We start from the raw sequence: 18,935 nt of genomic DNA, 5'->3' as shown, positions 1-18,935 counted from the left end.
TTCCCTTTTCGAAGTCTTCAGAAGAAACAAAAGCTTATATGCAATAACTAACGAACAATTACATTCTAGTTTTAGTGATGTTGGTATCTAATCTGAACGCCCTACATGTGCAATTAAAATATGACTAGTTGGCTTTTCATCAATGTTCAATTACTAACTTTTGTTAGTGGGAGGGTTGAGCATCATTTTCACAGACACCGAAGAAAATCTGCGGTAGAGTTAAAAGATAAAGATTGAATACACTGGCAAACCCAGTAAGCAGAAACTTGTGAATCGACAAACAGATTAACTTTCAGCCGATATTGTTGACTTATGATTTTTTCTTTGGGGGGAGGGGGGTTGTTTACCATTGATTGCTTCTTTGTGCGTGTAACTGATTTTAAAGTGGGAATGTCTAATTTACCCTTTACATTTTATTTTTAGCATTAAAAGTATGGGGATATATTGGTAAATAGCCGCATTTTAAGGCTTTCCCTTAATAAGTAGTATAGATTATTGGGGTGCGTGCTACACCGACTACTGAGAAGGCAACACACTTGACAAATACAAACGGACCTACTAACTGGTATTGGTTGATTTGTATTGAGATACATCCTGCATCCTGCTTGTATTTTAATGCAAATCTAACGTAACTCATGTAATTGTTCATGTAGTGAGTCGAAATAACTAACTCCTAGGTGGGGACCCTGTGCTGTAAATCTGTAATTCCAGATGAGTTGCGTGTTGCTTATATTCTCCACACTCTGTGCTGTAATTCCAGATGAGTTGTGTGACACAATGTTTTTACCTCACCTTCCACCCTCCTTGGTTGGAAACTAGGATATTCTTAATCATTATCAAAAGTCAGGTGGATATATATTTTGAGTGATGCTACTCCTATCACCATACATCACCAACCAAAAGCTCTTTGACCACCAGAAAATGGGCTCTTGCAGGCAACGGGACTAAGTAGCATCCGGCCTTCAGGGGTGCAACAACAAAGACACCATGGTGTATTGGTTCTTTGCTTCGTTTGTATCTGCATCTCTTCAAGTCCTGCTTGAAAAGTTGACTAACTTGGGGATATCAGTATACAAGTCAATTCGAGAATTTGATGATAACCTGAAAAAGCTAGTGTTGTGATTTTATGAGTGCGGAAACAACGTTACCCACAACAAACGGATCAATCCAACACAAGGATCGATCATTCTCAATAGACAAGACTTCAACACCCTCCAAGCAATATCCCAACACTTCTCAATATCAAATAACAAGCATATAAGGTAAAACAATTAATGCAAAAAGAAACCAACTACAAGACAAGGATATATCGTGGTTCGACAATTTGCCTCGTCCACACCTACTTGAGTTCCAAGCTTTACTAGATGTCCGAGAGTAACAGATTACAAGTCTCTCAATTCACTCACAAAGAATGAACACTCAACTCACACGGCATTGCTTTCTCTTATAATCTCTCTTTCTTGGTTTTGGAAAAGTTAGGTTTCTACGAACCTATATTTATACTATTTGGAAAAAATTCGAAAACGGTGAATTTAGATCTTGAAATCGGTGAAGCTGGTCGCGCCATCTGAGAGCCTTGAGTGCGCTCAAAACACTGGAGGTTAAAGCGGGTCGCCCATCCGAGGCGCCAGTCGCTCAAAACGTAAAAAGAGAAAAAATTCCCTTTTTCTCTACATTCTCCACCTCGGTGAGGTTTTAACATATAAAACCAAGCCAACACATCCAAAGAATAACACATCCGGTAGGAACACATCCGGCAGAAGGAAGACTCACGTCAAGCGCCAAGCGGCCATGCCCACAAAGGGCTCTATCAAGCATGTAGGATTTGGAGCAAGTCCAAACAGTGTTGGAACTTAACTCCGGTGACAACCTTAGTCAGCATATCAGCAGGATTGTCATGGGTGTCCACTTTCTCAAGTGTTACATCACCATCCTCAACGACATCCCGTATAAAGTGATAACGGACATCAATATGTTTTGTCCGAGCATGATGAACTTGGTTCTTATCTAAATGAATAGCACTTTGACTATCACAATACAAAACAACTCTGTTCTGCTCAATACTCATATCATCTAGAAGACCTCGAAGCCATAGTGCCTCTTTCACTGCCATATACTCTGCCTCAGTAGATAGAGTAATCAGAGTATGTAAGCATAGACCTCCAACTAACCGTGCACCATGTATCATAAACACATAACCAAAGAGTCGATCGTCGCTCTATCTAGATCACCGCATAATCGGAATCCACAAACCCACCGACATAACAAGTGCCTCCACCATAAGCTAATCCCACATCCAAGGTACCCTTCAAGTACCTTAGTACCCATTTCATCGCCTCCCAATGTCGCTTCCCTGTGATTTGCCATATACCGCTACAACACTAATCGCGCTTGAAATGTGTAAGGCGTGCACACCATAGCATGCATCAAACTACCCACGACACTTGCATAAGGAACATTAGCCATATGCTTTTGTTCCTCCACCGAACTAGGAGAGAACTTAGTTGAAAGCCTAAAATGCCCAGCTAAAAGTGTAGAAACCGACTTTGCATTCTCCATACCAAATCGTGAAATTACTTTCTGAAGGTATTTCTTCCGAGATACAACTATCCGTCGCTTCTTCCTATCTCTGTCAATCTCCATGCCCAAGATCTTCTTGGCTCTACCTAAGTCTTTCATCTCAAACTCAAAGCTAAGTTGAGATTTCAACTTGTCTATCTCCACCATGCTTTTGGAAGCAATAAGCATGTCATCCACATAAACCAGAGATAGATGAAGTCATTACCACGAAAGCCTTCTAAAGTAGACCACGGCTATCATACTTACTTCGGGTGTACTCATGTTGCATCATGAATGTGTCAAAGCTTGTACCATTGCACAGGTTGCTTTAACCCATACAAATGACCGATTCAATTTGCATACATGATCTTCTTTCTCAAGAACAACAAACCCTTCAGGTTGTCTCATATAAAATCTCTTCCTCCAAGTCCCCATGCAAGAAAGCAGTTTTCACATCAAGTTGCTCTAAATCCAAGTCGGCTTGAGCAACTAAACTCAATAACACACGAATGGAAGTATGTTTGACCACCGGGGAAAATACCTCATTGTAGTCGACTCCTTCCTTCTGTGAGAAACCCTTTGCTACTACTCTTGCCTTGTACCCAGTACTGTCGGACTTAGGAAGGACCTCTTTCTTTCTGAACACTCATTTACTGCCGATAGTCCTTTTGCCCTTTGGCAATTAAACTAGGTCCCATGTGTGATTTTTATCAAGAGACTCCATCTCTTGTTGCATAGCAACCAACCAATCTCTGTAATGAGCATCTCTAACAGCTTCCTTGAAACTATCTGGCTCATCATCTTCAATATTCAGTGCATATGCCACTAAATCCACCTAACCATAGTGTTTCACCGGCTTCTCGTTCCCATACTTGTGCACTTCTTTAACTTGTCTCTTTGGCCTAGGGTCAGCCAATACAAGTTCGCGGATGCTCTTGCTCTTCTTCCTCGTTGTTTGTGTGGTTCCATGATTTGGTACCTCATCATGAACCAAACCAACATCTCTTTGCATCGGACAACTCAAGCTCAGTGGCTTGAACTTCTATAGACTCACCATTCTGCCCAGCTCTTTCCGGCTTACTGAAAGATAACACGGAAGTCTTATCAAACGTAACATCTCTGCTGACAAGGAACTTGTGGTCTTCTAGACACCACAATCTGTATCCCTTTACCCCATTTGTGAAGCCTAAGAATATGACTTTCTTAGCTCTAGGATCTAGCTTGCTCTCCCTCACATGGTAGTAAGCAGTCAATCCAAACACTCACAAATTACTATAATCAGCTGGGTTACCTGACCACACCTCATAAGGTGTCTTGCAATCTATAGCTGGAACTGGTGACCTATTATACAGGTAACACGCCATGGACACTGCATCTGCCCAATACTCTTTGCCTAGACTGGCATTAGACAACAAACATCTCGCTCTTTCAAGCAAGGTTCTCTTATAATCTCTCTCTTTCTTGGTTTTGGAAAGGTTAGGTTTCTACATAAAAAACCTATTTTATACTATTTCAGAAAAAATTCCGAAACGGTGAATTTCGTGCTGAAACCAAAAAGAAAGAAAGAGAGAGATTGTAAGAGAGAAATTCTTAGTGAGTTGAGTGTTCATTCTTTGTGAGTGAATTGAGAGGTCTTGTAATCTGTTACTCCGGATATCTAGTAAAGCTTGGATCTCGCCAGTGTGGACGTAGGCAAATTGCCGAACCACGATATATCCTTGTCTTGTAGTTGATTCTCTTTTGCATTATTATCTTTTACTTTATATGCTTGTTAAATTGTCAATGAGAAGTGTTGGGATAATACTTGGAGGGTGTTGAAGTCTTGTCTAGTAAGAAGGATCAATCTTTGTATAGGATTGATCCGTTTGTTGTGGGTAACGTTGTTTCCGCATTCATAGATTCACAACAGCTAGAAAGGACTTTGAAAAGAGTCCAATTCTTGATCCATGAAGTAGAGGAGAAGCAGTTATTAAGTGACATGGAATGGAAATGTTTGCTGCAAGATCTTGAACAAGTAGCATATGATGCAAATGACTTAGTAGATGAGATTGCAATTAAAATTCTGAAGTTGGAGGGTGGGAAGCTTAAGAAGAATCAGGATCAGGTAGCCAAGTTGCTCTCATCACTATTTAAATGTAGCTCAGCGCCTAACTTGAGTAATATTCAAGCTAAATTGGACGATTTATTGGGGGAGTTATCACAATGCAGAACGTGTCGTGATGTGGCTGTCTTTAAGGAAAGATTTCGCCCCTTTTAGTGGTGCAGAAAGACAGCAGTGACGTCTTCCTCATAGGATTCAATGGTGTGCTAAAGAGAAGAAGAATAGGACAGGTCATTTTGTCTCTCTTGATGGGTTTTGTTCTATTGAAGTCAGTTCCTCTATGGACGCGGTCATAGGCAGTCGGTCTTGATTAATCCACTACCCACTAGACACAACAGTAAGCCTGAGCCCGAGCCGACCGACTCGGTATACTTCACTTGCTAGTGGTGGATAACCAATGTGGGACTATCTTCTATGCACTAAAGTGGAGAGAACACTCTTTGTTCATCTCCTCCACTTTGCACACACACACTAGTATTTAGAAATACACAAGAGATTCCAACAATCCCCCACTATTTTAAAATACTACTAAAAGTCCCCCACTATTTTGGAATAGGATATTACAAAAGAAATGGGTTATTAACGAAATGCCAGAGAGAATCGAAAAAACAATACATAAGATATTAGTGTTTTACGGGCTTGAACCAGTCATAGGGTAACATGTCTTATAATACGTGAAAGTAGTGGATTAAAAAAATCTTTGAACCAACATTCCCTTGTAGTAAAATAGATCACATGCACCTACACTGCTCTTTCATTATATGCATGTTCTACGGTGTTGCGTTTTTTTGCCCCTGCGCTACCTGTGTTTCATGAATGCTCTAGGATACAAGCCTAAATATCCATAAGAACCGACCCAGTTCTACATTCATATAGGTGGATATCCATCAAGTGTACATTGCAGTTAAAATACACTATCTCATTATAAAATGGACTATGGATTCCAATAAGAGTAAAATAACTCATCCTTACTCATTGCAATTCAAGTTATACAAAGTATACAAAAATACTATCTAGTCATAGGGTGGGACGTCTCAAAAAGGACGATAGCATACCAGAGCGACTAGGTGACTTGTTTTTCCCTTTGAACCTACTTCATGGGATCTCCAATCACATAGGTGGTTGCTATCAGTGTCGCCCTCTATCTTAGGCAAAAAGTCTCATCCCCCTCGACGTTTCAACCACTTTCCTCTTGTGAAGCGGTTTGGTAAGAGGATCGGCCAAATTTAACTCTGACCTCACATAATCTAGAGCCACAACTCCAGATTCCAGCAGCTGCTTTATAGACTGTAGTCTTAGACAGATATACCTGCTTTTCCCCTTATACAATTTACTCTATGTCTTTGCTATTGCGGCCTGACAGTCACAATGCATAGGTACAGCTGGAGACGGTTTTGTACCAGTAGGAAGATCTGCTAAGATGTTAATTTCTAAGCCACTCAGCCTCAGCACTCGCTTTATCTAAAGTAATAAGCTCGGACTCCATTGTTGAACGAGCTATCAAGGTCTGCTTAGAAGATTTCCAAGCAACTGCACCTCCACCAAGGGTGAATATATAACCACTAGTGGACTTGATATCATGAGAATCAGATATCTAGTTTGCCTCACAATAATCCTCTATCACAGGTGGAGTTTGTCTAAACCATATGCTATAATTCATTGTTCCTCTCAAGTACTTGGCTAGTCTCTCTAACGCACTCTAATGTTCCTTGTTAGGACAATGAGTGTATCTGCTTAGCCTGCTAACTGCACAAGCAATGTCAGGTCTAGTGCAATTCATCAAATACATGAGACTACCAATAATTTGGGCATATTTAGACTGAAGGACACTATGTTGATAATTTTTCTGAAATTCACTACTTGCCTCATAAGGTGTCGACACAGGCTTATTATCATAACAGTTAAACTTCTTCAAAAACTCCTTAACATAATGTTTTTGTGAAAGCGTATAGTCATCACTGTTTCTGATGATTTTGATTCCAAGAATCACATCAACTTCTCCCAAATCCTTCATTTCAAATTGGGAGGATAAGAACATCTTGGTGTTTCTCACAACATCAAGGCTAGGACTCATAATTAACATGTCATCCACATACAGACAGATAATCACATATGTATTAACATCAAAAGATTTAAAGTAAATACATTTATCAGCATCATTTATTTGATATCCATTGGACATCATGACATTGTCAAACTTTTCATGCCATTGTTTTGCCGTTTGTTTCAACCCATATAAAGACTTAACTAATTTGCATACTTTGTGCTCACTCCCTGGTACTATAGTACCCTCAGGTTGCATCATATATATTTCTTCATCAAAATGACTATTCAAAAATGCAGTTTTTACATCCATTTGATGAATAAATAAATTATGAATAGCAGCTAGAGCCATTAGAACTCTTATAAAAGAAATCCTAGTTACAGGAACATAAGTATCAAAATAGTCAATGCCTTTTTTCTGGGAGAATTCCTTGACTACTAGTCTAGCCTTGTATTTATCAATGGAACCATCTAGCTTCAGTTTCTTTTTGAAGATCCACTTGTAACGTATAGGTTTCGCCCCAGGAGGTAGATCAACTATCTCCCATGTATGATTAGATATAATCGAATCTAGTTATGAGTTTATAACATCTTTCCAGAAAGGTGCATCTCGAGAACTGATTGCCTCATTATACGTCACAGGATCATCATCAAGAAGAAACATGTAAAAGTCATCACCAAAATTGGTGAATTTTCTATCTCTTTTACTCTTTCGAATTTCTTGTTCAGAAATTTCAGGATCTGTTGATTGTTGTTCACTAGGAGCAATCAACCTTTCAATGCCAGTTTTCAAAGGAAACATATTCTCAAAGAAATAAACATTTTTACTCTCTATAATAGTGTTAGCATCGACAAGGTTATTATCAGATTTTACTACTAAAAATCTATATGCAGCACTATTATGAGCATAAACAGATGACTCTTGAGGATGTGATCATTCACATTCACATAGAGGAAAAGAACAAGACTCGGGATGAGGTGTTGTCTAAGAAATTCCATTCCTAAGCCAATATCGTTGAAGGTAATCCCAGCAAATCCAACAAAACCTCTAAAAAGCTAAAGTACAACAAAAATAAGAATTTCAAGGTCAAGACACTTCTTTTAAAAGGAGTGGTACTGGCAATGGAAATTGTTATGTTTGTGGTAAACCTGGACATAGGGCTTTTCAGTGCAGGCACAAGAAATTAAAGACACTGATGATCTTCCCAATGCTAATTTAGTTGAGGGAGATTATATAATTGCTGCTGTAGTGTCACAAGTGTTCTGGCCACTGGGAAGAAGAACTGGGTACTAGATTCTGGTGCCACCCGCCACGTCTGTGGTGATGTTGAAGCCTTCTTAGACTACATACTAGTGAAAGATGATAAGGTCTATATGGGTGACTCAAGGTATGTTCCTATTGAGGGAACAAGCAAGATTTTTTTGAAGTTAACTTCAGGAAAACCCTTTCACTTAGTAATGTTCTTCATGTTCTTGAGATTCATCAGAATTTGATTTCTATGTCATTACTTGGAAAAGCTGGCGTCAAGGTAACTTTTGAGAGTGACAAGTTCGTTCTAAGTAAGAATGAGAGTTTTGTTGGGAAAGGTTATTGTAATAACAGTAGTCTTTTCATGTTGAATGTACTTGACAACATTATTAGTAATACGAATGAATCTGCTTCTACTTACTTGCTTAATCTTTCCTTAAGGACAGCCTAATACGCGCCTTGGTTGTTCCCTGTTACTGCTGTCCTTATCTCTTTATTGTTTTCTTTATTCGCATCTAACAATCTTAAGGAAAGAATCAAGATGTCTACACCAACAGACACGCCGAACAAAGAAACCAATTATGGAGTCATGAAAGTTACTTCGACTATGAGAGATGCTGCACCTCTACTGAATGCTCGCAAATAGCCCAATGTATCAAAGATTGAATCCTTCAACGGTTCACACTTCAAGCGAGGGAGAGAAAGGGTGTTCACAGCCCTAGATGTACTCAACTATGCAAAATATCTCACTGATATAACACCCATGGAGGGTTCTAATGATTTAGAAAGAAATCACACTGCTTGGCTCAATGGGAATAAGGTATGTCGTCATGTTATTTTGAGTACCTTGTCCAATGAAATTTTTGATATTTATTGTTCAAATAAGAATGCACATGCTATATGGGAGAGTTTGAACAAAAAAATACATAATAGAGGATGCTGGTACTCAGAAATATATTGTTGGGACTTTTGTAAAGTTCAAGATGAGAGAGGATAGAGATGTAACGTCTCAAATCCATGATTTTCATGTGCTAATTAATGATTTGAAAACTGAGGGTATTGATTTACAAAACAATAAAGAGACAAGGACATCAGTAACAAGGAACAACCAAGGCGCGTATTAGGCTAGGTTTTGTTCTATTGAAGTCACTCTATGGGGGCGCGCGCGTGTGGCTTTGGGTGAGTCCTCCTTCCTCACACAAAAACATTTGTACCCTAACGGCACGCCCTTATGGTAGAGGAATGTCTCTTATACTTCACTTGCTAGTGGTGGATAACCAATGTGGGACTATCTTCTATGCACTGAAGTAGAGAGAGCTCTCTTTGTTCATCTCCTCCACTTTGCACACACACACTAGTATTTAGAAATACACAACCACTTCTTTTGTTGATGAATCCCGTGTTTTCCGTAAGGAGGCTGACAAGAGTAATGTAGAACATATATTACTTGCTTCGTCGTCGTCAGAGGAATCATCTAGGAAGGGAAATGATGTTGTCTCTGTTGTTCCTATTGTTAGTATGGCAGGCGATGGGAAGACAACACTCACTCAGCTCCTGTACAACCACGACTATGTCTATCATCAACGGACAAAGAAGATTTTCAACTTGTTTCCTTTTTCCCCTAAGCAGCAAGCACATTTCAATTTGAAAATGTGGATTTGTTACTGAGGATTTTGATGTCATGAAGTTTACAAGGTCTATGATTGAGGCTGCGGCCAATGGCGAAAGTGCTAAGGCTGTTTAGATTCCCTTCAAGTTAAACTGAAAAGTTTACTTCAAAATAAGAAATTTCTGCTTGTGTTGGATGATTTGTGGATTGAGAGACAGAATGATTGGGAGCTCCTGCTTCAGCCCTTGTGGCATAGACTGAATGAAAGCAACCACTTGAACTAGAATTTGAGCCAGACCCTTGCATAGGATTAAAACCTCTTCCAGAATTTGAGCCTCTTCCTGAATTATTAAAGTTCCTTCCTCTTCCTCTGTTAGAAGAGCCTCTTCCACGACCAGCATTATAACTTGCAGTATTGAAACTTGAATTGTTAAAATTCATTGCAAATGCTTGGGAGGAAGAATCAAGCATCACCCTTTGTCTATCAATAATGTTTATCTCTTCACTTAACAACAACCATTAATGTTCATCAAAAGAAACATCTTCAGTTCTCAATCTTATAGAAGTACAGAAAGAGTCATATTCATGAGTTAGTCCACGAAGAACTTGATCTACCAAATCACTGTCAGAAGTAATAACTCCAGCTGCCATCAGGTTATCTGAGATTTGCTTTACTTGCTGTAAGTAATCTGACATGGTAGATGAACCTTTCTTAAGAGCTTGTAACTTGTTCTTAAGTTGAGATATATGAGAATCTTCGTTCAAGAACCAACCAAAGCTGTCGAGCAGTTGAGGAGCCAATAACATATGGTAGAAGATTTTCAGATATAAGTAATGTCTGATCACTCTTTTGCCAAGAAAGATACAATGGATTGATAGTTTCATTTCCAGAATCATCAATTAAACACATTTGGGGACAAACATTTGAACCATCAACAAATCCAAGTAAGTTGTTGCTTGGAAGAATTGGAAGAAACAGAGATTTCCAGAGAAGGAAATTGTCATTTGTAAGCTTAATAGGAATGAAATGTGTGATATTAATTGATGTCACTGTGTGATTATTTGAAGATTGAGTGTCTGAAGTTTCCATTAATGGAGATTGTGAGTGATTTTAAGAACAAGATTCAAAGACGAACTAACCAAACACAGTAAGATTGAGATTCAAAGAAGAATCAAAAGATGAAAATGAGATTTGATTTGGAATTGAAGAATTTCTTTAACAGTGGATCGCCATTAGAGCATCTCAAGCTGTGATACCATAATGAGATGAGGACTCAAAATCAAAAATATGATTATAATTATATACTAGAGTCTTCAGGGCTAGTTATACAACTAAATAACTGAATCTGTTAGAGTTAGTTACAACTGAATCTGACGTGTCAAAAACTACCAAAGTATTGTTCAATGTTTTAATTTACTAGGTTGTTCCAATCCAAGTTCGGACCACTTTCCACCTCCTCTAATTGAAATGTTGGAACTATGGTAGGAGGAGCTTGTACTTGACGGGATAGAATCCAGGAACAAAACTATAACGGTAATATCGTCATGAAAATGTCTTCTCACGCCTCGTCCAATCTTTTTCAAATCTGAGTATTTCATCTCTCTTTTCTTAGCCACCTCTTGCAATGCCGCCTGAATAAGTCTCCTTGCTATCCCCTACAGAATATGAATCTCAATAAGAATAGTCAAATCGACAACATGAAAAAACAGTAACAAGAGATAGTAATATTACTTTACGTGGATGACGGTGGACAATTTTGACTGCCTGTTCATTGCTAAGATGCTCCCATAGACCATCAGACGCAAATATAAGGAATTGATCCTGGGGATGGAGTTTCTGGACTAAGACTGATGGTTCAGAACTAAGGATTGGTGTCTGGAAGGGTTCACGTAATTTAAACTTCCGATACAGAGGCTCTCTGTTGAATTCTGCCCTCTTCAGATAAGCATCACCAATGGATCTTGAAATCTGCAAGAATCAGAGATTCAGTAACCTTTCATTGAGATTATGGCTAATGATGATTAAGAATTCATTAGAAGCTAGATTGAAATATTGGATAAAAAATAAGAAGAGATATCACCTTTATTATACCCTTTACACGCCAAACTGTGTGTGTTAAAACAACTATCTGTGAATCATGAGGATGCAGTGAGCGCAACTCCTCTCTAATAGATTCAATACTTGCATCATGCTCTGTTGACAACTGGATAGCAGTAACATCCATGCTTGCCTTTTCTGATCTCCCTAAAACCACCCTAGAGTTCCCGACGTTTGCAATATATAGTGTTCCAGCACATACGATCCCTACCAAACAGCATGAGCCCACTGCTGCCATTTGTGGCTTAATGAGCCACTCTTTCTGTACAAGACACAGGAATTCCTCTTCTGTTGCAGAATATGCTTCACGGATAACGTCAGCTGACATATTGCGATGATTCGATGTGGATTCTGCACCATATAAATTGTTAAATTGTTAAGACAGCTAGCAGAGCTCCTAACTATTGATACTGAAACAAATACCAAAATAACAAGATAGAGCATAGAGTAAAGTGATTGTCCAGCCAAAATTAGTATGAGAGTTTTACAAGTTTTAAGATTGAGTTCTTTTCTTGGATAGTATCCATATGTACGTAGTGATAATTTTTCCTCATTTTCAGTTAACCAAATTAAAAGGAAAGCTTTATAGTCATTGGCTAAGGAGATAGACTTGTACGTATTGATGTACAGCTTAAACGTCTTGACGGTTCTGGAAACGCAATGGGAAAGACTGAAAAAGACATGAACGGAAGTAAAATATATATAACATGTACAAGGAAGATGCTCAGTTTTATGGAATAAGCATGTAATCTACCAGCGCCATCACATTCTGGACCAAATAATCTGGAAGGGTTATCATTGCCTATACATACATCACTTAACAAGATGTTCATGAACATGAAGAAGTATTCCCAACTGTAACTCAATTGGTTGAATAAGGCTCGATTAGGTGGTCATACTAATGCAGTGAGTTGTTTATTGAACTAATACTAGATCAAGTGTAGTAACAAGTACTTCATCAAAGTACATACTTCATCAGGAAGTGATTGGAGGAATAACATACTCTTGAGATTGTTGAACAAATGATCGTTTATGAAGCGGGCAGCCTCCGGTCCTCCATGTCCATCATAGATCCCCACAAATGTTCCTCATGGGCTCAATTCATTGAACCCAAAGGTCCTGACTCGACTTGGCTTTGATCCTCCAGCAAGTTATTGGCTTGAGTAACTGCCATAGAGAATTCTCCATTAAAATGATGCCCCAAATCCATAGACCACAGCAACTTGTCAACTCGGCCACTGCTGTATCTGCTATTAGAATAATAACCTTCAGCAAGCATACAACATGGTATGATCTTCTTCTTGATTCCAGATGATACCGAAGTTTTCGCCTCTCTCATCCATGCACAATTCCAATTGGACCGCTGATCCAAAGTAAAATCAACACCCAATTTCAGATCCAGCTCTTGTTTAAATTTAAAGCAAACTACTATCATGTTTCCTGAAACTATATATACCGGTAGCCAACACAGACACCACTACTCTTTGGATATCTTCAAAGAAAAAAAAATTGGGTGTGTGCAAAAACTTCACTGTATGAAGAGTCTAGTCGATGGCTATCATCATGCATATGATGATGCTTTTAATGATACATCGAATGATTACATTGTCAAGTATTATTTGCTGTGCAATTCAAACTTTTAAATATACGTATCATCTGTTAATTTAATTTTCATATAAAGCCCATAAGATCTGATGTTTGAACAATGTTGGATCATCTTCCTGAAACTGTATTACACTCTAATTTCGCATCATACTACTTAGTTACGCATTACAGGGTTTAGTGCGTATGATGAAATGACAGTTTGTTGGATACACTAGTAATATCTTAGAGGTTGCTCTGCATATATTTTTTGTTGTTCCAGGCTTCCAGCGATCTCATGATCTGAAATCTACGTCAATTTACTAAAAGTCTCATGCTGAGAAAACTTCCAACAATGTTATACAAACTGGATCATGCATGGGTCACATAGAACCCTTATCACACACAGGGCAAAGTCAAAAAGCACTCCCCTCAGCGGGATCACGGGTCACAAACATGTTAGGCAGTTAGGGACTTACCTACCAGGGCGGGTAGATACTCGTCAACAGACCATATACGTTGTAGAAATCTATATATACTATTAAATAAAAAGCTTCTAGGTTCGGCTAGAGAGCAACTGGCCTGGCGTGTTGACAGAGAGTCAGACAAACAAAAGAACGAAGGTACCCTAGGGATTTTTTTTTTCCATCCGTACTGGGCTTTCTTATTGAGTCACTTTGAAAACACATGAAAGAGCAAAGTAACCTTCATACCGTTGAATTGTTGTTATCTTGCTTGTGTTCGACAGAGTAAAACTGCTCGTCTCGCTCGGCTACTGCATTTGTTGATCCAGTCAGTTTCTCCTCCCTTATTTTGTTGAAGATGACAGTGAATCCATCATCTGATGCCGGATTAGTCTCATCCCACTCGCCAAATGTAGGCACAGCTGCATCTTTATCAGGCTGCTTCAACAGATATTTACAATGTTTCCACTCAGAAATATAGCCATGGTTATCTACTGAACAATGTCCCAAAAGCATTTCAGTTTTTTTTTTTTTTTTAATTGAAACTGCATTTTCTCTGTTTAAGTAGCAACGTTTACCCAAGACTTATGAGTAGGTAAAGAAAAACACAAACAACTTAAAACTTACTATCATTTGTTTCTTTTTTGGATAAGTCAAATAGTTAAGTATATCTGTAATTATGAGAACAATGCTTTTGCGTTCAGAGGAACATAATAATTATGATAACAAAACAACAAAACACAGACAAATAAAACTTACTATCATAAAACTTAATAATTATGATAACAATCTTTCTTTTGGCTTGAGAGGATGGTAACCCACCTTTCATCACCTTAAGATCCCCAGACGCCCCCTTGAGGGACCCTTTTTGCGTCCTCGTCTAAGAGAGCGGAGGAATAATAGACTACTGAATGTAATGCAATAAAATAACTCTATAAGACAGAATTCATGAGTTAGACAAGCGTACCCTTTCATTTGTAGAAATCTGGCTCATGTCATGGCTAGATTGAACTGACTCAATCTCGGAGTGCATAGCTGATTTAGTCTTGGAAGGCTGATCTGATTCAGTAATGGAAACATGGCTCATGCTGTGGCTAGATTGAGCTGACTCAATCTCAGAAGGCTGAGCTAATCTATGCCGAGAAGGTGATTCAGTATTGGATGGCTGAGCAGGCTCAGCCTCCAACACCAGTGCTGACTCAATCTCGGATCGCTTAGCTAATTCGATTCCCAAAGGCTGAGCGGGTAGAATCTCGAACATCTTAGTTGATTCAATCTCAGAAGGCTTGGCTGGCTCAGTCTCTAACCGCTGTGCTGACATGCTCGCCGAAAATTCTAAACTCAAAGGTCCTGACTCAACTTGGCTTTGATCCTCCAACAAGTTGTTGGCTCGAGTAACTGTCATAGGTGATTCTACCTTATTATCATCCCCCAAATCCTTATGGCAAAGCAGCCCGTCAACTCGGCCAATGTCGTATCTGCTTTTCAAATTACCTTCTTCACCCTCCACAGCAGGCTTCCAACATGGTATGGACAGCTTCTTGACTCCCGTTGATACAGAAGTTTGCGCCTTTCTCATCTGTGCAAACCGCAATTTGGATTGTGCCTTCTTCAAGAACTTGTACAATCGGTGCCACTGAGATAGCCAACTCTATAATCAAAGAAATTGGTAAACGGGCAATCCAGAATTAATCCACATCAAATGGCAGATCAAAATTTTGTATAAAATTAAAGCCAACTACTTATATATCAATAACCAACACTATACTCCCAGACACCAGTAATTAATCTATAGAGAACTTTAAGGGAGGGGGGAACACTAATTGGTATTGGCGAATATGTTTTATATGAAGAGTCTGATGGATCACGGATGGCTATTATCAGGCACACCTTCGATTTTTTTAATGGTAGTCATTGAAAGTATCAAGTTAATTGGGTTGTCCTCACCCACGAACACCTGAGGCTTCAAGAATGGTAGTATTACCGACTTACCATATATCTAGATCTCATGGTGTTACACTAGGATAACAGGATTCCTATTAGTAAACCACGATGACGCTCTGTATAAGGGATTATGGACAAAAAATGACTCCAGAAACCCGAACAATGTATAGCAACCGGATCATGAGTAAAACAGATGGTAGGTACTAGGTTCACACCCTTACCGCACATGTATGGGGGTGGAGAGAAGTCCGACAACACATCCCCTCAGCGGGATCGCAGGTCACAGACAAGGTAGGCATTTGCCTACCGACATATGGGGTGGGCACAACATCAGTGAACAGATTATACAAGTTATAGATATTTAGCACTGTTGTGGGGACATAGGAAAGTAAAAATGAAAGATTCACTAGTCCTCATTTTTTTTTCAAGGTTTGCAGTTTGGTAAAGAAAAACACCAAACTACAAAGAAATCTCCCTATCGTAAAACATAGAGATGATGATAGCAATGCCTTCACAAGAAAGGAAGTAATGAGTTATACAATCTTACTCTTTCTTTGGTAGAAAGTTGGCTCATGTTGTGGCTAGATTGAGCTGACTCAATCTCCGATTGCTGATTTGGTTTAGTCTTGGAAAGCTGAGTTGTCTCAATCTCCAACCTCTGCAGCAACACAACCTCGGATAACTTAGTTGATTCAGTTTCAGAAGGCTGACCTGGCTCAATTTCCAATGCTTGCGCCGACTCTATCTCAGACAACTGAGCTGACTCAGTCTCAGAAGGCTTGGCTAGCTCATTTCCCAACCGCTGGGCTGACACTTTTTGTAGAAATTCTGAATGTCTTAACGCAGAAATTTGTAGATAATCAACACATACATTGGGAATATGTACAAGCTTTCTCCATTGTTCTTCTTGTTCCTTTTGGCAGAACTCTTTTAGCAATGGACAGTCTATGATCACAAGATGTTGAAGCGAATTCGGCAGTCCTTTCATTGGGAATGATTCAAGTGAAGGACACAGTCTAATCTCTAATTTCTTGAGGGAACTAAGGAGTGAGAGTTGTGGAAGAGTGATAAGCTTAGAGCAATCAAAAATGTTCAATTTCTGTAACTGAGGGAAGTCACCTACTACCACTCCAGTCCATTTCTCTAACTTCGGGATTTCATTAAGTGTGAGGCTCTCTAACCTCGTAAATGCTTTATAGCTACTTAGATTCTCATATACAGTTCCACGATCGAGTCTCTCTAAGTCCAGACTTTCATTATCCATGTCTCTACCACAAAACTGATGATTAATTACTTTAACTTCATGCATTTTACTTACGGATAGAGCTTTCAGGAGAGGCAGCTTCCCTAACGGTGAAAGTAGTTCACACTTTCTACAATCATGTATAGTAATGGTTGTAAGTTTGGAGAAAATGGGGTCACCAATCCAAGTCGGAAAGTTAGCGTCTCCATAGCCTACTATCTGCAACTCTTCAAGTTCAATATGAGGTCGGAGATTCTCAAGGATCTCATGTCCATCGTGTAACTCAGACCATTGTAACTCCAACTTCTGTATATATTTCAATTGATCTAAAGCTGCTTCCTTGGCATCCTCAAAGCTAAATACGTTTTCGAGCCTGAAAATGTGAAGCGTTCCGTGAACGTTCACCATGTGCTGCAACTCAGTTATGTGACATCCATTCTCTTTACCAACAACAAAGGCAGGTAGTGTTTGTAACTCAGTTAAATCTCCAAGTCCCGGTGGCATTGAAACCATTAGAGATGCTACATCAGCTTCTAGATGTCGTAAGTTTATAAGTTTCCTTATGCATTTGGGTAAACTTACAAGCTTGACACAATTTCTGAGTTTCAGAGTTTGCATTTGGGAAAGGCTACACAGTGAGTTAGGCAATGCCTGTATATGAGTCCCAGAAAGATTGAGATATCTAAGCTCTTTCAAATAACGTATCGTGCTCGGCAATTCGGTAATTCCTGTGTGACTAAAATCAAGTACCCTTAATGACCGTAGGCTTAAAAAAAGGTCGCGAGGGACTTGTTCAATGTGGGATCCTTGTTGATGGAGTATCATCAGACTGCATAAACTCTTAGCTTGGAACAAGTCTTTAAGAGTGACTGGATCAATACTATCACGAAACGAAGAATGCAGAGTATTCTCCGAAATACAAGAATTTCCACCATCATCTACTCTATAATATTCATCGAGTGCTGAGTGCCGCTCTTCAAAGAGATCAACAATAGAGGGGTTGAGTTTGTACCTTGGTTCGCCAGTCGAAGCAAGAAACGAGAACTGAAAAATAGACAGTTCTTGTAAAGCTTCGATATAAAGACCAGCTGTAGTCTCTAATCTTATGTGGGTAACTGGAATAAAACCTTCGGCAATCCAAAGCTGAATTATATCATCCTTGTTGAACTCATGAGTTTTTGGAAACAAGTAGCAGAATTTAATACAACTCCACATAACTTCACCATCAAGAGATTTATCTGAAACAAGTGCTTTCCACATGCTATGAAGCATGTCCCAGGAATCATATACAATTTCCATATCTGTATCATCCTTGTTATCTTCAACAACTACTTGTTCAGCCAAGTCCAGCATAGACATCTCTGGCATATTACTTTCCATTCAAATTTTGAGATGATGATAAAGACTAATGGTTTGGTAAGAATGTAAGATATAGTAGACAAGTTGACAAGTTACAAGTCTTGAGAGATGTGCGGTCAGAAGTAGCAACAAGGAAAAGCATATTTCCATGTTCCTTAAAGTTTTAGACTACTATTTTTTTTTGATAACTGGTTTTAGACTATATTCTAATTCAAGTCCAATTCGCCCTTTCGTTCTATTAAGGGGTTCGGCCATGAGGACAACCAACACGATAGAAAACGGCTACAGCCAAGCCGACTCTTTTTTGGGATCCCACCATCTTCTTTTCCTTCAATATTTTTTTCTTTTTCGCCTAATCTCCTTTTCCTCCTCCAATCAATATTCACTTCTCCTGTCCAAACTCTAGATTCCAGATATATATATCAACACTCGAATATGTTAATCTTAGGTGAAAGGAGTGGAGGCCTATCAGAGCCGCGAGTCAAATTATGTGTCAAATATTTATGTCCCCGAACCCGACCGGCCGACCCGACTCCTGAGGGTATTATTCAAGTCCGGGGTGCACGTCTCTGTCAACAACACACATTTTTATTCTATAAAAAAGCAACAACACAAACTGGTATTGGTGGATTTGTATTGAGATACACGTCCCCATATATTTTAATGGTCATTGTGCGTTGCTTAG

General features: G+C 39.1%; 1 protein-coding gene across 1 annotated transcript; it reads right to left on the bottom strand.

Moving 5' to 3' along the window:
- Nucleotides 1–10,828: 10,828 nt before the first annotated feature.
- Nucleotides 10,829–18,450, bottom strand: LOC147484758 (uncharacterized). Its single transcript, XM_086576022.1, is given in 8 exon segments — nucleotides 10,829–11,217; nucleotides 11,294–11,530; nucleotides 11,643–12,010; nucleotides 12,663–12,758; nucleotides 12,761–13,022; nucleotides 13,954–14,142; nucleotides 14,672–15,355; nucleotides 16,196–18,450. Coding segments are annotated over 8 exon segments (4,167 nt in total). The 5' UTR covers nucleotides 18,272–18,450; the 3' UTR covers nucleotides 10,829–10,962.
- Nucleotides 18,451–18,935: the final 485 nt, after the last annotated feature.

The sequence above is a fragment of the Coptis chinensis genome, chromosome 8 (genome assembly GCF_015680905.1).
Source record: "Coptis chinensis isolate HL-2020 chromosome 8, ASM1568090v1, whole genome shotgun sequence".
Taxonomy (NCBI): Eukaryota; Viridiplantae; Streptophyta; class Magnoliopsida; order Ranunculales; family Ranunculaceae; genus Coptis; species Coptis chinensis.
The sequence above is the reverse complement of the archived record's forward strand: the minus strand, read 5'-3'. Positions and strand labels throughout refer to the sequence as shown.